Consider the following 20,227-nt stretch of genomic DNA (forward strand, 5'->3'; position numbering starts at 1 on the left):
AGGGCTGCGAAAGCACTGCCTTTTGCAGTCTGCTTAACCAGACCCCTTCCTTGCACCCGCTCCCCTCTGTCCCCCTCTGCTGCTTCTACCCCTAATGCGTCCGGGTGGCCCACGGGGACTCTGGGCTCTCCTGGCACTGCAGGCGGCCGGCCGAGGGCAGCCTGGCCCAGGGGGAGGGGCGCGCCCGGGGCCAGCGAAGGGGCCGGGCTTGGGCCGTAACCGCCCTAACCGGGCCCTCTTGTTCCTTCCAGGACGACCCATTCCCTGAACCACAACCTTAACTCGGCCGAACACGAGAAGCTGCTGTGCGAGTCCTGGTGCCACGAGGTAGGCCAGGCTTCGTTGGCCTCCAGGCCAGCCTCTGTCTCAGCGGCCCCTCGGCCCCGGGTCCCCCGATCCCAAGAGCAGGGAGCGGGGCAGAGGCCTCTCCTCCCCAGGCCTCCCCAGGGGCCTCCTGGGCCGAGTGCTGGGCCAGAGCCAAAAGGGAGCCGGTCCTGCCCTCTGGAGGCTCGCCCTGGCCCCGGGAGCCCACTGAGTGACCACTGAAAACGAGGACCCCCGGGGAGCTCGGGAGGGAGGGACGAGGGCGACGGCTTGGCCAGAGCAGCCTCTCGACCACAAGAAGAGCGCGGAGCCCGGGAGGTGCTGAAGCGGAGGACAGAAGGGTCGGAGGTCGAGGGTCGAAGCTGGCGCGGGGCCAGAAGGATTTCTGGCTGAGTCTTAGGGCCGCGAGGCGGGGGGGGGGGGGCAGAGAGAAGGCCAGTTTGGGGCGCAGCTGGGCCGCCTCTCCTGAAGCCGTGCCACAGAGCCCCACGTTCGGGGCCCTCGAGGTCCCCGTGGCCCGGCGGCTGAGGCTGGCCCTTCCCCCCAGGCCTTTGAACGCGTTCTGTGGAACCTCAGGACAATGAAGTGTTCCAGCTGGAGCCTCCACTACCAGAACCTGAAGGCCATCTCTGACGAAGTGGTGAAAAACCGCGACGTCCTCTACTCTCCCCCCGTGAGTTTCTGAAAGGTCCCCGGCCTGTTGCAGAGCCCGTAGAAAGAAGTTAGCGTCCTAATAAAGGCAGCTTCGACTGTGCCCTTGGCTCGACAAATGCCTCCCGAGCACCGGAGCCCCTGCCCGGCCTCCCATCTGGGTCTCCCAGAGCTGTTCGGGGGAAGGGCCTGAGAGGCAGGGAGGCCGCCGAACCCTGGCTCAGCCTCAGCTGCCCCCTGTTTGGTCCAGGCGCTCCCTGCCCACCTCCCAGAGAAAGGAGCCCCTACTGGAGCCACTACCCTCAGCTCCGGCCTGGAGGCGCACCAGAAGATCTGGGCCAGCTTCTCCTCCGATGAGGGCCTGGGGCTCCCCTAGGCCTTTGTTTCCTTATCAGGGGAAAGGAGGCCAGAAGGCCCAGCCCCAGGTCTTCCCTGCTCTCCAGCACTCCTTGGGCTTCAGGGAGTTTTCCTGACAGACACCAAAGAGGCCCGACCTGAACTGGGCCCTCACCTAGCTGCCGCCTCTGAATCGGGGCCCCCATGCCAGGTGGTCTTTCATTTCGCCTCCCTACCAATGAACTAGGGCCACCCCTGAAGTGCCTCTCCGCCTCCCTGACCCAAGGCTGGGACCGCAGAGTTGATGAGCTTTGGCCCCTCTGGGAGGGTCCCTGAAGAGAGTCCCCTGCCCGATTCCAGAACCAGCCAAGCAACGCTGGCCTCGATTGTTTCCCTGGTCCACAAAGAGCCCCACAGGCTCAGCCTTCTGAGAATAAAAGGGCCTTCTCCAGAGGGCCCGAGGGAGCTGCCAAAGCCTCGTCCCTTCTGATCAGCAGCTTTTCTTTTGTCCAGGAGAACTGAGAGCTCTTTGAGGGCCCCCGAGGAGGCCGGGCTCAGCAGACACCGGGGCAGACACTGGGGCCCTGTGAGGGATGCCCTGCACACTGGCCCATTCTCTGAGACATCCAAGAGCACAGCAGAGGCAGCAGGGCGTCCGCTTGGTGATGTGCTATGAATGGAAAGATGAATTTCCAAAGAGCAGGTCGCCTCCTCAGGCCTTTCTGCCTGGCCTTTGAGGACCTATTGAAGTGGGTGGAAGGACCACCAGTGTCAAAAAGTGTAAAGTCAGTCAAGAAACCTTTATTAAGCACCTACTATGTGCCAGGCAAATTGTTAAGTGATGGGGATACAAGAGAGTCCCTGCCCTCAAGGAGCTTACAGTCTAATGGGGGAGACAAAATGCAACTATGTACAAAGCAAGGGATATTCAGGAAATAATTCATAGGCTTCCTAGAGAGAATGGAGTTTGAGCTGGGTCTTGAAGGAAGCCAGGAAGGCCAGTATTTGGAGAGAAAGAGGGAGAGTATTCCAGGCGCTGGGGACAACCTGAAAGAATGCCCTGCAAAAATTGGGCCACTAATGCATTATTGGTGGAGTTGTGAGCTGGTCCAGCCATTCTGGAAAGCAAGTTGGAACTATGGCTATAAAACTGAGCAGACCCAGTAATACCACTACTAGGCCTGTTGCTTTATCCCAAAGAGATAAAAAAGAGGTGGGAGGGGGAGAAACCTACTTAAAAAGACTGATAGCAGCCCTTGGTATAGTGGCAGAGAATTGGAAATGGAGGGGGTGTCCCCTGGGGAATGGCTGAACAAATTGTGCTGTAAGAAATGATGAACTGGCCGATTCCAGAAAGAGCCAGAGAGACCTTCATGAACTGATGCAGAGTGAAATAAGCAGAACCAGGAGAACGTTGTGCACAGTGACTGCAATATTTTGGGATGATCAAATGTGATAGACTTGGTACAATGATCCAGGACAATTCAGAGGGACTGAGACCAAGAAGGCTCTTGATCCACCTCCAGAGAAAGAACTGCTGAAGCCAGATCAGAGGAAAGCAGGTCATTTCCCCTTTTGTTTGGGTTGTCATTTGGGGGTTTTGGTTTTCTATTTCTTGTAATAATGAACAACATGGAAGTATGTTTTGAATGATAATACATGTATAACCCAGATCAAATTGCTTACAATTTCCAGGAAGGGAGGGGAGGGAGACAATTTGGAGCTTATAATTTTTGAAAACAAATGTGGAAAGTTGTTATTACATGTAATTAGTAAGATAAAATCTCTTTTTAAAGAAAGAAGGCCCAGAGTTAAGGCATAGAGTCTTATTTGTAGAACAGCCAGGAAGCTGGTGCCACTGGATCAAAGACTATGGGGGGGAATACGGTATAAGGAGACTGGAAAGGGATGAGGGGGCTCTGAATGCCAAATAGAGGGTTTTGTCTTTGATTCTGGTGGCAATAGGGGGTTTACTGGGTAACGGGTGACATGATTGGTCGTGAGCTTTAGGAAAATCACTTTGGTGACTGAATGGAGGGTGGCCTGAAGAAAGGAGAGATTTGGGGACAGGTAGACTCAGCTACCGCAACAGTTCAGGAGTGAGATGATGGGGGATGCCTCAGTCAGTCGGGGTAGGGGCAGGACCAGAGGAGAGGAGGAGCCTATTAGATGCTACAACAGTGAAATCAACAAGAGATGCTACAGAGGTGAAACTGACAAGAGATGCTGCAGAAGTGAAATCCACAGACCTTGGTACCATATTGGCTATGGGAGGGTGAAAGAAGATGAGGGGTCCAGAATGACTCCTACCTATGAGACTGAGGGGTTAGGAAGAGGGTTTCTCCTCTGCAGTAATAGGGAAGGGAGGAGTGAGAAGTTTAGGGGGAAAGAGAGGAACTTCCATTTTGGATACGTTTGAGTTTAAGATGTGTAGTAGAGGCATGGAGAGAGAGAACTTGTAAGCCAACATGCAGGAACCAGGCCTGGAGACCCAGCTGTCAATCAAGAGAAGGAGTTTCCAAAACGGAATGTTCCCAGGAGTTGGAAGTTGAGCTGAGCAGGGGGAGGGACTGGACTGGGAGTCACTCCCTCTCTCTGGAGGTTGAAACCTGGCTGAAAGACCCTGGTGGGGCTGACTAGGTTTGGGGGTTCTCTGGCTTTGGACAGTTGAAACTGACAAGAAGGAGAAACTTGGCTTTGGAGTTGGTGGTCAACTGCCAACTCCTGGGAACATTCCGTTTTGGAAACTCCTTCTCTTGATTGACAGCTGGGTCTCCAGGCCTGGTTCCTGCATCTTGGCTTACAAGTTCTCTCTCTCTCTCTCTCTCTCTCTCTCTCTCTCTCTCTCTCTCTCTCTCTCTCTCTCTCTCCATGCCTCTACTACAGATGTCTGAAATTGAAATCCAGTTTGAGATGTCTGAAAGGCAGGTGTAGATGTGAGAATAGAGGTCAACTGAGAGGTTAGGGCAAGAGAAGGAGATTTAAAAATCACCAACATAGGGGGCAGCTGGGTAGCTCAGTGGATTGAGAGCCAGGCCTAGAGATGGGAGGTCCTGGGTTCAAATCCAGCCTCAGCCACTTCCCAGCTGTGTGACCCTGGGCAAGTCCCTTGACCCCCATGGCCTAGCCCTTACCACTCTTCTGCCTTGGAGCCAATATACAGTATTGACTCCAAGATGGAAGGTAAGGGTTTTAAATTAAAAAAAAAAATCACCAACACAGAGATGATAATTAAATCCATGGGAAATGATGAGATCCCCAAGAGCAGTAATTTGGAAGGATTCTGAAGAGAAGAGGGTCCAGGACAGAACCTAAGGAAAACCTAAGGTTAGAGGGCATGATCTGGAGGAGGGTTCTGCAAAGAAGGCAGAGACAGAGCAGTCAAAGAGGGAGGAGGAGACCCAGGAAACCTCAGAAGAGTCAGTTTTTATTGTGTATCTTGTATGTTGGATCACCTTTTAAAAAATCAACTCAAAAGGCAGAACCTAAGGAGGAAGTCAAAATGGAGGGAAATACCCAAACAGTAATCATAACTGAATGTGAATGGGATGAACTCACTAATAAAAAGGAGGTGGATAGTAGAATGGATTAAAAACCAGAATCCTACCATATGTTGTCTATAAGAAACGCACTTGAGGCAGGTAGATCTATACACAGGGCAAAAGTAAGAGGGTGGAGCAGAATTTACTGGGCTGCAACTGAGACAAAGAAGGCCGGAGTAGCAATTATGATCTCAGACAAAGCCAAAGCAAAAATAGATCTGATTAAAAGAGATAAGGAAGGTAATTACATCTTGATGAAAGGCAATATAAATAATGAAATCTCAATACTCAACATTTATGCACCAAAGGGTACAGCAGTCATATTTCTAAAGGAGAAACTAAAAGACCTTAAGGAGGAAATAGATAGTAAAACCATACTAATGGGGAACCTTAATCTTCCTCTATCAAAACTAGATAAATTGAACCAAAAAATTAATAAGAAGCAAGGGAAGTGAGAAAAATTAGAGCTAATATTTGGTGAAAAATAGGGATAAAAAGGGATATACCTTCTTTTCAAAAGCACATGGTACATATTCAAAGACTTACCATGTACTAGGTCATAAAAACATTGCAAGCAAATGTAGGAAAGCAGAAATAATAAATGCAAATTTCAGACCATAATACAATAAAAATCATAATAAGGGCTTGTGAAAAGACAATTTTAAAATTAATTGGAAACCAAATAATCCAATTCTTCAAAACTGGTTGGTCAAAGAAGAAATCAAAGAAACAATTTCTGATTTCATTGAAGAGAATGACAATGAGGAAACCACTTATCAGAATCTGTGGGATGTAGCCAAAGCAGTACTGGGGGGGGGGGGGATTTATATCCCCGAGCACATCATCAACAACTTAGAGAGGGAAGAGGTCAATGAATTGAGCATGTAACTTAAAAAAACTAGAAAGAGAACAAATTAAAAATCCCCAAATAAACCTTAAATTTTAAATCATAAAAAATAAAAGAAGAATTTAATAAAATTGAAAGGAAAAAAACTTAAATTAGTAAATAAGTCTAGGAGTTGGTACTTTGGAAAAAAACAAAATAGATAAAGTACTGGTTAATATAATAAAAAAAGGAAAGAAGAAAACCAAGTTCACAGTATTAAAGATGAAAACAGCAACCTCCCCTTTAATGAAGAGGAAATTAAGGTAATTATTAAGAACTATTTTGCCCAATTATATGGAAATAAATATGACAATATAAGTGAAATTTACAAAAATATAAACTGCCTAGATTAACAGCAGAGGAAATAGAATACTTAAACAATCCCATCTCAGAAAAAAATTGAACAAGCCATCCAGGAACTCCCTAAGAAAAAAATGCCTAAGGTCAGATGGATTCACAGGTGAATTCTATCAAACATTTAAAGAACAACTAATCCTGATTCTATAGAAACTATTTGACAAAATAAGCAAAGAAGGAATTCTATCAAATTCCTTTTATGACACAAATATGGTACTGATTTCAAAGCCAGGCAGACTAAAAACAGAGAAAGAAAACTACAGGCCAATCTCCTTAATGAACATAGATACAAAAATCTTAAATAGAATACTAGCAAAAGGACTCTAGCAAGTTATCATGAGGGTTATTCATTATGATCAGGTAGGATTTATTCCAGGAATGCAAGGATGGTTTAATTGACCATATCAACAAACAAACCAACAGAAATCACATGATGATCTCAATAGATGCAGAAAAAGCCTTTAACAAAATACAACACTCATTTCTATTGAAAATACTAGAAAGTATAGGAATAGATGGGCCTTTCCTAAAAATAACAAACAGTATATATTTAAAACCATTAGCAAGCATCATCTGCAATGGGGATAAATTAGAAGTGAAGCAAAGATGCCCATTATCATCTCTATTATGTAACACTGTACTAAAAATACTAGCAGTAGCAATTAGATTAGAAAAAGGAATTGAAGGGATTAAAGTAGGAAATGAGGAGACTAAACTATAACTCTGCAGATGATATGATGGTCTACTTAAAGAATCCTAGAGAATCAACTAAAAAGCTAGTGGAAATCTTTTTTATTTTTAAATTTAAAATTTTAATTGAAAAATCTTAATTTAGAATATTTTTCCACGTTTACATCATTCATGTTCTTTCCCTTCCCTCCTCCCCCCTCATCATAGCCAATGCACAATTCCACTGCGTTTTACTTGTGTCGTTGATCAAGACCTACTACTCCATTTCTACAATTCATCATTCTGTGGTCCTTCTTCTCACAGAATTGGCAGGTAATGGATCAGTGGTTAAATTCTTGGAGAGGGGCAAGTGCCATTGGTTGAGTATCATGCCCTTTTTCCTGTTTATCAATCTTATCTCTTAAATATTTCCATTTTTTCCTCATTGTCTCCATGAGATCATTAGTCTTTTCCTCTTTTTCTTTGTTTCCCTTTGAAACATATACAACAGTTTTTCTCAAATCATCAAGATCCATTTCAGGCCACATTGGGCAATGAGTTCTAAAATAATCCCTGATCACTTTGCAAGAGTTATTGACAAAGTGTCTTCTAATTTGTCTTATGTAATTTTCTTTAGAAAAGTCAAAATCTAGGTATCAACCCCCAAACTCAATAGGTCTATCCATGAATCTGGAGGGCGTCTCATCATCATTTTGCTTAAGTTTTTCAAATTCTGTCCATTTATCTGTGCTTTCAGAGCACTCTCTCATAGCAGTTAGAATGACCTCCCTACAAAGATATATAAATTGTGGAAAGGAAATAAGACTGACAGTTTGTGAGGGAAGGGGTAACTGGGAGTGGCAGTTGGGTCTTGTGACTAGCACTTCCTTCCTGCCGGGTTTTGGGACTTGCTTCCTGGTGTTGGAGGAGAGAGGAGCCCATTCAGCCCAGTCTGGAGTGGCATGCTCTTCTTGGTTCAGCCCGAAGACACAGACTTCTGAAGGTTAGAACTGTTCTTGTTTGCTTTCTGTCTGCTGCTAAGATTCTGAATTAGACAAAGCAGGACTGATATAGAGTAGACGGGAGTGGAAGAAACACTCCGCCAGGCTCTGGGCCTGGCCTCAACTCTGAAGCTGAGGAAAAAACTCCAATCCCAACTGGTTATTAAACTTTATATTATTTGAATTTGCAGTCAGATAAGTGTACTATCTTTTCTGGTCATAGAGGGAGCTGAACTTCAATTCAGTCATTCAGGACAAACAGTCCTTTTTGGACCCCTGCTGCTTCCTCTCAACAGGGGGCATCTATCTCCTTTGATTCACCAAGCAATATTCCCTCTCTCCCCTCAACTCCTCCATATCCTGCAACAGACCTCACATTATCCCCCATTTTTCCAATCCTCCATTTCCTTTCCCAATAAATATTACAAAATAATCCTCAGAATTTTTATAGTCCCAATCGGGATCCTGAGATGGCCAGTGTGCTGCATTGAGCCGTCAGACTTTATTGACATGAGAAAGTATTTTATTTTTCTCATGTTTCTCACTTCAGCAAAGTGGCAGGGTACAAAATAAATCCACATAAATCATCAGCATTTCTATATATTTCCAACACAACTAAGCAGCAAGAGCTAGAAAGAGAAATTCCATTTAAAATCACCCCAGACAATATAAAATATTGAGGAATGTATTTACCAAGATAAACACAGGAACTATATGAACATAACTACAAAACACTTCACACAATTAAAACTAGATCTAAATAACATTAATTGCTTATAGGTAGGATGAGCTAATATAATTAAAAATGACAATCCTACCCAAACTAATTTACTTATTTAGTGTCTTATCTATCAAACTACCAAAAAACTTTTTTACTGAAGAAGAAAAAATTATTAACAAAGTTCATTTAGAAGAACAAAAGATCAAGAATTCAAGGGACAATTATCAATAATATGAAAATAGGTCTTGATCAATGACAAAAGTAAAACCCAGTGGAACTGCTATGGGGGGGGGGGTAAAGAAGGAGGAGAGGGAAAGAACATGAATCATGTAACCATGGAAAAATATTCTAAATTAATTAAGATTTTTCAGTTAAAATTTTTAAATTAAAAAAAAAGAATATCAAGGGAAATAATTTTTAAAAATGTGAAGGTTGGGAGCCTAGCAGTACCGGATCTTAAACTGTACTATAAAGCAGTGGTGATCAAAACAGTCTCGTATTGGCTAAGAGACAGAAGAGAGGATCAATGGAATAGATGGGGTAAATGACATCAGAAAGCTAGTGTTTGATTAACCCAAAGATCCTAGCCTTTGGGACAAAAACCCACTATTTGACAAAAATTGCTGGGAAAATTAGAAAACAGTATGGGAGATATTAGGTTTAGATCAACATCTCAAATCATACACCAAGATAAATTCAGAATGGGTGAATGACTTAAATATGAAAAAGGAAACTATAAGTGAATTAGGTGAACATAGAATAGTTTACCTGGCAGATCTATGAGAAAGGAAAAATTTTAAGATCAAGCAAGAGATAGAGAATATTACAAAATGTAAAATGAATAAGAAAAGTTTCTGTACAAACACAACTAATACAAACAATATTAGAAGGGAAACAACAAATTGGGAAAAAAATATAACAAAAACCTCTGACAAAGGTCAAATTTATAAGGAGCTAAATCAATTGTACAAAAAATCAAGCCATTCCCCAATTGATAAATGGGCAAGGGACATGTAGGGATTAAATTTATGGTTGGACTAAATATAAGAGAATGTGGCCACCAATTTAAAAAATTAATACAGCTCAAGTTCAAATGACTTTTTAGTAGTTTTATTTACAAAAAGAGGGAAAGAGTCAAAGTAGAAAAAATGCAAAAGAGGATAGAGTAAGAAATCTAGCTTATCACCCTAAATGTTGCTCTGGTCTTTGGCTCAACCCAAGCAGGAGTCATTAACCCCTCAGCTGAAGGGGCTTGATGTTGAATTCAGCAAGGGTTCAACCCACACAGCCTCCTCCAAGAAGGGGAGGCCTCTTAGGTACTAAACTCTCTAGAAGCCAGGAAAGGAGGGTCAGCTTTTTTTCACTCATCTAATCTGAAGTCCAAAGGAAGAAGATCCAAGAACAGTCTTATTAAAAGTAGTTCAAGTCAACAGCCCCAGGTCCTATACATTGAAGATTCAGGCCAAAGAATGAAGACCAAAGACCTCCTAATAGGAAGTTTAGGCCCTTTTAATGGACCTTTCTTTTCCTTCTTGTCCCTTCCTCCACTTTACAGGGACCAATTGCAGTCTTTAAATTTGCTTTGCATTGCCTAGAGGGCAATAAGTTGCTTTTGGGGGTGTTACTTTAGTAAGTGGTTTGTGAACCTCCCCTACTTAATGTTAAATAGGGGTGCCTTTGCTTTTGGTTGATTAAATTTAAAAGTAGGCCAGGGGAGAGTCAATCCCATCTTCACAGATATGAATAGGCAATTTTCAGACAAAGAATTCAAAACTATCAATAAGCACATGAAAAAGTGCTCTAAATCTCATAATCAGAGAAATGCAAATCAAAACAACTTTGAGGTACCATCTCACACCTAGCAGGTTGGCTAACATGACAGCAAAGGAAAATAATAAATGTTGGAGGGGATATGGCAAAATTGGGATGCTGATGCATTGCTGGTGGGGTTGTGAATGGATCCAACCATTCTGGAGGGCAATTTGGAACTATGTCCAAAGGGCTTTAAAAGACTGCCCTTTGATCCAGCCATGCCACTGCTGTGTTTTGTATTTTAATATAAAATCCAAGATTTTTGATCTTTTGTTTGAGATTGTATTTTTATAAAAATCCAAGATTTTGATTTTTGTTCGAGAAAAGATCTTCAAGAAAGAAGCTTGTTAACTCCTGAATCCAAAGAATGAACTGTTGCAGAAAGATGCTGGAAAACCCACACTACATCAAGAAGATCAAGAATGAAGTTTGGATATGGTAAATTGAACTGAACTTTGATTGAACATTTATTGTAAATGTACACATTTATGCCAAAAGGAACTGCCCCTAATTTGGCTTCCTGTCAATGCGCCTAGCAAACATTGGTTTTGCTTTCTTTCTTTTTCTATTTCCTCTCTCACTACTCTAATTTCCTATTAGAAAATTAAATATTGTATATATCTATAGTTAGAAGTACATTTAGGACTACAAGATGATTATGTTAAATGATCAATGGGGAGACTAGTCTCCCAATGATCATCAGGGGAGATTGTGAACCTTAAAAATTCTCAGACCCTACTTCAGAACACTTGGTTAAGACCATTCCCCACTTTAAACAAGGAAGGAACTTAGATCAGGAATGTGAGACCTCTACTCCACCCCTACTTAAGCCTGCTTTAGGGAAAGAAACTCCTTGCTGAACAATGAAAAATACTTAAACCCATACTTATAGTAAGGCAAAAGCTCTTAAGCTGTGCCTATTTTTAGATCTAATACAAAAGGGTGCTAAGTACCTATAAAAGTCAGGCAACTTGTGAATTTACAAGGAGCAAAGAGGTGAGAAACTTAGAGGTTTTCTGGTGTGAACTTAATAAAAAATTTAAGCCTTCTTAGGTGTGAATTAAGAATGGTCTGTCCTTTGAAAAACGTCTATTGTGATGGGGAGATGTGAGAACTTAGGGGAGGTGACATAGGAGAAAATTCCCTTTAAAAGGAAAGGAAGAACTGAGAGCAAAGGACTTTCGCTGGAACTCCCTCTGAGGAGACTCTGTCCCTCTGAACACTAGAATCTTTGCTTGGACAAATCTTGTGGTGAGTGGATAAAGGACTGACTGATCTTTCTCTTAGGGCTTGAGCCTGGGTTGGCCAGGGCTGGCCTGGGCCAGCCTATCCTTTTCTCATTATTTCCTTTTTCTCTCTCTCCCTTTCTTTAATTCCTCATTTGTATGAATTAAAATCTCTATAAAACACAGCTGACTTGGGTATATTTAATAATTGGGAATTTTCCCCTGGCGACCACCTTATATTTGATTTAAAACAAGACACTATCTTGAAACCATATTTTCTGCGGTCGCAATTTAAGTCAAAACACTCTTTTATCTGCCACAGTTTATGACTTCCACTATTTTAATCATTACAGTTTGTACCCCAAAGAGATAATAGGGGAAAATAGGTGTACAGAAATATTTATAGCTGAGTTCTTTGTGGTAGCAAAAAATTGGAAAATGAGGAGATGCCTTTCGATTGGGGAATGGCTGAACAAATTGTGGTGTCTGTTGGTGATGGAATACTATTGAGCTCAAAGGAATAATGAACTGGAGGGATTCCATGTGAACTCAGACGACCTCCAAGAAGTGATGCAGAGTGAAAGGAGCAGAACCAGGAGAACGTTGTACACAGAGACAGATACATTGTAGCATAATCAAATGTAACTGACTTCTCTACTAGTAGCAATGCAATGATCCAGGACAATCTGAGGGACTTGTGAGAAAGATTCTCTCCACACCCAGAGGAAGAACTGTGGGAGTAGAAACAGAAAAGAAAAACAACTGTTTGATCACATGGGTAGATGAGGATATGATTGGGGTTATAGACCCTAAATGATCACCCTAATGTAAATATTAATAATATGGAAATAGGTCTTGATAAATAACATATGAAAACCCAGTGGAATTGCTCATTGGCTATGAGAGGGGGAGTAGGAGGAAGGTAGGAAAAGAACATGAATCACGGATCCATGGGAAATATTCTATTAATTAATTAAATAAACTTTAAAAAACCCAACTCTTTCCTTCTTAAAATCAATACTAAGTATCAGTTGCAAGGCAGATGAGCAGGAAGGGCTAGGCAAATTGGGTTAAGTGACTTGCCCAACGTCACCCAGCTAGGTGGTATCTGAGGCTGGATTTAAACCCAGGACCTCTCATCTCCAGGCTTGGCTATCTATCCACTGAACCACCCTCCCATTCCATGTCATTGGCATAGATTCAGCACATCCTTGCAGCCTCCTAAGGTGTGACTCCCAGCTAGGTGCCCCCACAGATTTAGCAAGTCAGATAGGTGTAACCCCACCTCACCAATTAAACGTAAAGCAATGAATATAAGGTCAAAGAGAAATCCCTGTGCCACTTCATTGAAGACCTCCTTCCAAGATGCTGAAGCACTGATCCTTGTTCTTTGAATCCACCCATTCAGCCCATTCCAGCTGTAGCTCCAGCTCCCTGGGCTCTCATCTGCTGCATAGACACCAGAAAGAATGAGCCCCCTTGGACACCCTGAGAAGAAGTTCCTGTTGTGTCCAGGCTCCTCGACATAAGTTCTCGTGTCCACAACACGCACCAGCATCGTCTCATCCCTGTCCCATGTCCTGGTCTATCTCAGCTCTGTTGTTAGCTAGCAATAGAGCTAAAGGGAAAAACAAATGCCAGATGTCTGTGAACAATGGACTCCTCTCACGTCACAGTCCAGAGATCTGGAGTCACACCCAAGGCCCCATGTTGGGAGAATGACTGGCGCCCCCAGAGCAGAGCAGAGCAGAGGAGCCCACAGAGTAGCTCTTTGTTCTTCTTCCAGGAAGCAGCTGTGAGAGAGAATGAAAAGGGGACAGTAGAAAAAACAGGGACCCTGTTCTTGGGTCCCTGACAAATCGGAGGAGGAGGAGGAGGGCCCGGCCTGTGATCTGGCAGAGCTCATAAAAGGAGGGGACTGGACAGGGCCCCAGAACCAGCTTCTGCACCCCAGGGTGTGGTGAAAATCCTCTGGGACCATCCCAAGGATCCCAGCAAAGGTAAATATGTGCAGGAGGAGAAATGGAGGTACGCTGCCAGCTTCCTGACCAGTGGGGCGGGGAGCTGCCCTTTCCTTTCCTTTCCCAAGAGATGGTCACCAGCGAGGGCCCTCACCAGGCAGAGGGATCCTTGGCTGGTTCCGAATGGGCGGTTCATTCTCTGTACAGCTAGGGAAGCCCAGCTGGGAGAGAAGAGCTGCCAATGGATGGAAGGCCACGGGGAGAGGAGGAGGCTCTAATGCCTATGACACAGAGGCAATGCCATGCAGCTGAAAGGGTCCTGGCTCAGGAGCCAGGTTTGAATCTGGCCTCTTGCATCTACTGCTCTTGTGATCCTAAGTGATCCAGCACCTACTGTGTGCTAGGCACCGTGCTAGTTAGGAACTCCCAGTCTAAAGGTGAGAAAAAACAGCGATTTGAGCAGGAGAAATGAGACAAGACCAACCCAGCAAAGGCACAAGGATGAAGGATTGGCAAAGGCTTCCTAGAGAAGGGGGGATTTTAGCTAGAGGCTGTGACTAGGAGGGAGGGTGTCCCAGGCAAGGGGGACAGCTGAGAGAATGCCTCCAGCCATGAGGGTGTTGATTGTTTGGGAAAGAGTCAGGAGGTCAGTGCTCCTGGATGGAAGAGTACTCAGGCCACAAGAGTGAAGTTAGGGTTGGATAAATAGATTTGGCAATCCTCAGCATCAGGGTGATCATGAAGCCTATGGGAGCTGCTGAGCCCCCCAAGTGAGGGAGGTCTAAAGGGATAACAGATGAGAGGGACCTGGACAAAGATCCAACAAAGGACACAGGAGAAGGTGACAGGCAGTGAGTGAGAGAACTGGGAGAGAAGACGTCCCAAGGAGAGAGTGAACCACAGCATCCAAGGATGCAGAAAGGTCAAGAAGGAAGAAGATGAGAAAAGGCTGGTGCATTTGACAACTGAGAGATCCCTGGTCATGGCTTAGTGGGAGAAGGAAGTCGGAGGACAGGTTTTAGACAGTTGAGAAGAGACTGAGAAGAAAGGAAGTGGGGGCACCAACTGTAGCTGACTCAAAGATTTTATCCACAAAAGGGAGCAGATATGGAAGGATCCAATGAGAGCTTTTTGAGGATGGGGGAGACATGGGAATGTTTGTAGGAAAGGAGTCAATGGAGAAGTTACTCTCTCTCACTGGGGCTCAAGTTTCTCATCTCTTAAATGAGAGACTAGACAGCGTTGGAGATCCTTCTAGAATAAGTCCGAAGTCTGGCGACCCATCACAGTGAAATCCCTCTAAGTCTCCTCAGACACACCTAGCCTTTGTCCAGCCAAGCTCTGAGAGTCCTGAGCGGAGCCCATAGAATGAATTACCTGACCTTGAGCAAAGAGGGAAGTGTGTCAGCATGAAAGGTAGCCGTGAAGCCAGGGAAAGGCAGCATCTCCAGATAATGACAGGCACTTCCCTCTCCCATCCCAAGGGTGCCAAAGTGTAAAGCTTGCTTTGTAGAAACTTGTTTGCTTGCTCTCTCCTCCCTTAGATTGGGAGCTCCATGAGGGCAGGGACTACCTTTTGCCTCTTTAGGGATCCTCAGTGTTTAGCATGGTGTCGGTCACATAGTAGGTGCTTAATAAATGTTGATAGATTGATTCTTTATAGAGGGATAGAGTGTCATGGGCTTGGAAGTCCTTTCCAGGGACTCCCCCCAGGCACAGCACTGTTCCCTGCCCTGGGCCTGGGGAAGGGAGAGGGCATGGGGCTAATGTCCTCTGCCCTGCTGGGGTCTCCTTGGGAGCACTGGGCCTCACCAAGGAGAGTGGACATCAAAGGGACAGAGGGGAGTGCCCAGGATGGGGCAAGGCTTGGAGCCTATGACCTCGGGGCATCAATCGAAGCTCCTGGGGGTGCTTAGCCCGGAAAGGAGAGTGTGGGAAGGGAAGGGAAGGGAAGGGAGGGAAGAGATGCTGTGATGACACTGACCAGGGTCAGCCACTTTCCTCTCTGCCAGACTTGATTCTGGCCACTGGCTCAGAGACCCTCAAGGGGACCTCACAGCTAGGTAGTCTCAGAGGCAGAATTCAAACCCAGGTCTCTCCTAACTCCAAGTCCAGCGCTCTTCCCCTGGTCACATTGCCTCTGGTTCCAGCAGGGGACATTTCCAGATCTGGGAGCCCTAGAAGGGCCTTTGGAGACCATCTGGTCCAAGCTCCTGCCACCCACGGGCTTTTCTCTGATGCCCGGGGATCAGCCCCAGACTCATGCCCTAAAAGCACGCCCTAGAGTGCCCTCAGGCGTAGTCCATTGGCACCCTCCCTTAACCAGGTCAAGGCTAATAACTCTGGGACCTCACAGGTCCTTAAAGGCATCCAGATTCTTCGGAGCAGGGGGGGAGGCGGGCAGGCAGGCAGCAAGCTGAGGGGTTTTTGTTTCTCTCCCTTCTCCATCCTCCCAAGGGCCTCGGTTTCTCCCCTCATGGCCACCCCTTAGCAGGTTCGACCGAGCTCATTGGTTGTGGGTCTTCTTGTCAGCCCTGCTCCTTTCTGGAACAACATCAGACCGAGATGGCGCTGCTGCTGCTTCTCTCTGTGCTTGTGGGCCTCTCCGGAATGGCTGAAGGCCAAGGGGTCCACCTGGGCTGGTGTCCTGAGCCTCCAGTCCAGGAGAACTTTGATATCAATAAGGTAGGAGTCCCCGTGGCCCGCCACACAGCCCAAAGTGCCAGGACAGAAGGGCGCCCTTCCTGGCCCACGTTGTCCAATCCAGGGGGCAAGGACGGGTTCCAGAGACAGATGAGGTCCCTCTAAGCTGATTGGCGCTCCCCCTCTCCTGCGGGGACCTTGGGGCTTCCCGGGTTGGGAGCTCTCTTGCCCTCCATGGACTCTCTGCCTTCTCATCCTAAGTAGCTCCTGCCCGAGCCCGCCCAGAGCCTTCCCCAGGGCTGTCTGGCTGTTCGGCCCACTGCCCTTTCTCCCCATTGGCACTTCCATTAGCCCTTGTAGCCAAGGTTTGCAGATCCTCATCAAAAAGGGAACAGAAACCCCAGGGGAATGGCACTTTGCTCCAAATAGGCTCCTATTTTACAGATGGAGAAACAGAGTCCCAGAAAAATTCAAGGGCTTTACCAAAGGCAATCTAAGATAGGGAGGAAGTTTGGAATTAGAAGCAGCCCTCTTGGAGTCCATTTCTAGCTACTTTCCCGGGGCTCAGACGCAGCATGGGCCCACTGGCATTGGTCATTCAGTCCTTTTGTTTGTGCCTGACTCTTTGTGACCCCATTTGGGGTCTTCTTGACAAAGATCCTGGAGTGCTCTGCCATTTCCTTCTCCACAGATGAGGAAACTGAGGCATAACGGGGTTAAATGACTTGCCCAGGGTCACATAGGTAGTGTCTGGGGCTGGATTTGAACTCAGGTCTTCCTGGTTCTAGGCCCAGGATACTCGTAAAGGCTCAGAGACTTAATAAATGGAGGCCAGTTCTGAGGCCTTCTCACGGACCCCATTTGGGCATGGCCTTCGAACCTCTCTATTGGACCAAAAGCTCCATACTTAAATATTCCCAAATCTCAGAGCCGGAAGGGGCCTCCGAGGCCAGCCAGGCCCAACCGTGCTGCAATCAGGATCTACAGTGGTTACCCCTTGGAAGGCCAAGTTTCCAGGCAGACTCCGCACCCCAACCCCAAAGCCCCAGCAAAGGCCACGGGCTGCCCCAGTGCATGTCCGAGCCTCTCCGCAGCCTCGGCTCTCCCCAGTCATTCGGCATCCCCTGCCCTGTCTATCTGGAGCGAGCCTTGGCGGAATCCCTTTGGGGGGTCCCCCAGCCCACGCCCACTCCCCATCTGGCCCTGCAGTACTTGGGGAGGTGGTACGAGATCGAGAAGATCCCCGTCAGCTTTGAGAAGGGAAGCTGCATCCAGGCCAATTATTCCTTGAAGGAAAACGGGAAGATTAAGGTGCTCAATCAGGAGATTCGGTAAGTGACGGGCCAGGCTGGGCCCCACTCGAAGTGATGCCTCCGCCCCCACCCCATGCCTCCTGGGGGGAGCCTGGGAACGCCTTGTTTGCCTGGAAAAGGCCCCGGCACATCCCCCACTGCAGTGATGCTCCCCTGGGCGCCTCCCGAGCCCCCGCCCACCCCCCCAAGATCCCTTGCTGAAAAGTTGTTGAGAAGCTGAAGGAAAAGCCATTCTGCTGCGGGCCATCTCCGCAATGCCCGGCTTTGGGGAATGGCTAAAGGGCCAGGCAAGAAGAGGCGGCTCCAGGCCGAGGCTGGGGAGGGCTGCCGGCAGGCCCCCGGGGTCCTGGGAGAGAGGGGCCGAGGGGCGGGGCGGGAAGGGGTCCCAACAGCAAGGCGCCACAAGCCCCCGGGCCAGACCGCTCTTTCCAGGCTCCTGGTCTTCAGCAGCCCAGGTAACCGCCCTTCTGCTCCCTTAACAGTCCTGATGGGAGTGTGAACCAAGTGGAGGGGGAGGCCGCCCAGGCCAACCTCACGGAGCCCGCCAAGCTGGGAGTCAAGTTTTTCTGGTGTAAGTAGAGCCCATCCTTGAGCCCTAAGAGGCGGGGGAGGGTCTGACCCAGAGTGCTCCGGGAGGGCGCTGGCCGAGGTAGCGTCCGCCTGCCTCTGGGCTAGATTCCAGCCACTGAAGCCCTTCGCACCACCTCCTCCCTCGCTAGAGTGGACCCTGGGGGGGGGGGGCGTCCTGTGGGCCCAGGCCAGACGTCTGGAAGCCATTGTGGATGGGGTGAGGAGAGGAGGGCAGGGCAGCAGAACAGGGGCTGGGTGACAGAGAGAGGCAGTGCTCCCTCCGCCTCCGCCTCCCCGGCGCTCCCCTTCAGCTCCCGGGATGGAGGGATGAAGGCTGCTTTGGGCCGTCTGCCGCTCACACCTCCAACACCGTCCATGGGAATTGGCTCTCTTTCTTCTGGGAGGCTGGCTTGGGCTGGCCCATCCTCTCGGCAAATCCGTGGGTCCTCCTGACTGGGCAGGCAGGAAGTAGGGCTGGGGGCCTCTGGGACCGAGGTCCCGCCTCTTTTTAGCAGCTTTGAAAACTGGCGCTTCAGACTTCCCAGCGTAGCTCCCGCGTGGCTTGCCCGGGTCCCGCCGCCTCGGCTCGGGCTCTTTGCTTTCCTTCTTTCTGGACGTGGCCGACCGCCATTAGCCCGCGTCTCTGGAAGCCTCCTGTTCCGTCCTGTGCCGCTCGGGAGCCTGCTTGCCCTCCCCAAGGGGCCCGGCCGTAAGCTGGGGGTCCTCCTTGCCTTAGCGTGCCGCCGGCCACGAAGGGAAGCAAGGCACAGCTCGCTGGCCTAGACAAGCATTCAGGGAGGAAACCGAGCGAAGAAGGTCGTGGGTTTCCATCCTCTCTGGGCCTGCTTGATCACAGTTGAGCGGTTCACATCACTAGCCCCTTGGACGGCTTCTCCTGCCCGGGAGGGGGCCTGGGGGGCGGAGCTTACCGTCCCGCTCCTCTTGTCTGCAGTGATGCCCAGCGCCCCCTACTGGGTCCTGGCCACCGACTACGAGAACTACGCCCTCGTGTACTCCTGCACCACCTTCGTCTGGCTTTTCCACGTGGACTACGCCTGGGTCCTGGCAAGGCACCCCCACCTCCCCCGCGCTGTGCTGAGCCAGCTGAAGGGCATCCTCTCGGCCAGCGGAATCGACGTGGAAAGGATGACGCCCACCGACCAGATGAACTGCCCCGAGTTCCTCTAGGGGGGAGGGGGGCTGCCCCTTGCTTCGCTCCCTGGAAAGAAGACGGCGCCCGGGGAAGCTGGGATCCGTGGGGGCTGGGGACCTTTGGGAGAGGCGGAGGCCCCCTTGGACCAGTGGCTCGGCAAGCCGGGGCCTCCTGCTCTGCCTGCCCTCTGACCAGCCCAGGCGCTCAGCACGGCTTCGCAATAAAACTCCAGGCCCAGCTTTAACCGGCCTCTTGCTCGCGCTGTCCATGGCCCTGAGCCTCGCTCTGGGGACCAGCATGCCAAGTGGCCGCGGCAGGCTGCCTTCCACCCTCCCTGGGTGTGTGGGCACCCGGGAGTCCCTCACTTTGGGGAGCTGTAAAATGGGTGCCCCCTCCTTCTGCCCCGGCGCCGAGGGAGAGCGCTCCCCTTTGCCCTTCCAGCGCCCCTGCTCCCGGGGAGCCCCTCTCCCTACCCCCGGCCCCTCTGGCCTAAATTACTCCAACAGCGTGTCTTCAGGTTCCATCCCGCCCCTTGGCCTTCCCTCACCCCCAACCCTGCTCTGAACGCAAGGATGGCCCCCAGGTGCGTGGGGGAAAAGACAGAGTCCCCTCCGCCGGGCAGCCTCAATCTGCCCGGGATTGCCTCCCGTAGGCCTCTTTGTGCGGTCCCCAATCTGGATGCACCATCTCCAGCCAGGAGGCCTCCCTGGGCTTCTTGGAATTCCTTGGCTTTGTCTGAAGTTCCCCTCAGAGCCCCCCCCCCCCCCCTGGGAGCCCCTCCCTGACCCTACAGCTTCCCCGGGCTCTTTATGTTTGCCTCTAGCTCTGCTCTGGGTGTGCGCATGCGTGCATGAGTGTTGGGGGCGGGGCGGTACAGAGGGGGCTGGGGAGACATTCTCCTCTCCAGGGGAGACCCTGCCTAACCTGGGCAGAAAGGAGCCAGAGCCTGCAGTTTCTACATTGGCCACCAGGTGGGGCTCCGAGGGTGAGCTGCTTCAGACTGGTTTTCTGTGCCGCGAAGCATCACCTCCTGGAGCCTTGGCGCAGGTTTCCTGGCATCTC

General features: G+C 48.6%; 2 protein-coding genes across 8 annotated transcripts in view; both read left to right on the forward strand.

Annotated features, from left to right (window-relative positions):
* The window catches only part of LOC100032148 (very long-chain specific acyl-CoA dehydrogenase, mitochondrial-like), a 26,830-nt gene extending 23,717 nt beyond the window's left edge, over nucleotides 1–3,113 (forward strand). For 2 of the 6 annotated variants that reach the window (XM_056807110.1, XM_056807107.1), the window contains 3 exons: nucleotides 252–327; nucleotides 872–997; nucleotides 1,825–3,113. In XM_056807110.1, the coding sequence (XP_056663088.1) occupies nucleotides 252–327; nucleotides 872–997; nucleotides 1,825–1,833 (211 nt within the window). In that variant the 3' untranslated portion in view covers nucleotides 1,834–3,113. Of the gene's footprint in view, nucleotides 1–251; nucleotides 328–871 lie in introns of all 6 variants that reach the window. The other 4 variants (XM_056807111.1, XM_056807109.1, XM_056807112.1 and 1 more) reach the window with 2 other exon arrangements.
* Nucleotides 2,740–19,409, forward strand: APOD (apolipoprotein D). 2 transcript variants are annotated; one of them, XM_056807114.1, is made up of 8 exons: nucleotides 2,740–2,873; nucleotides 6,994–7,098; nucleotides 10,627–10,737; nucleotides 13,312–13,525; nucleotides 15,944–16,171; nucleotides 17,339–17,460; nucleotides 17,925–18,013; nucleotides 18,965–19,409. In XM_056807114.1, exons 5-8 carry the CDS (start codon nucleotides 16,052–16,054, stop codon nucleotides 19,198–19,200), a joined length of 567 nt encoding a protein of 188 aa, XP_056663092.1. In that variant the 5' UTR covers nucleotides 2,740–2,873; nucleotides 6,994–7,098; nucleotides 10,627–10,737; nucleotides 13,312–13,525; nucleotides 15,944–16,051; the 3' UTR covers nucleotides 19,201–19,409. The 2 variants fall into 2 exon arrangements, with proteins under 2 accessions (XP_056663092.1, XP_056663091.1); XM_056807113.1 differs by having other exon boundaries at nucleotides 16,019–16,171.
* The last annotated feature ends 818 nt before the right edge of the window (nucleotides 19,410–20,227 follow it).

The sequence above is a fragment of the Monodelphis domestica genome, chromosome 8 (genome assembly GCF_027887165.1).
Source record: "Monodelphis domestica isolate mMonDom1 chromosome 8, mMonDom1.pri, whole genome shotgun sequence".
In the NCBI taxonomy this organism is placed as follows: domain Eukaryota; kingdom Metazoa; phylum Chordata; class Mammalia; order Didelphimorphia; family Didelphidae; genus Monodelphis; species Monodelphis domestica.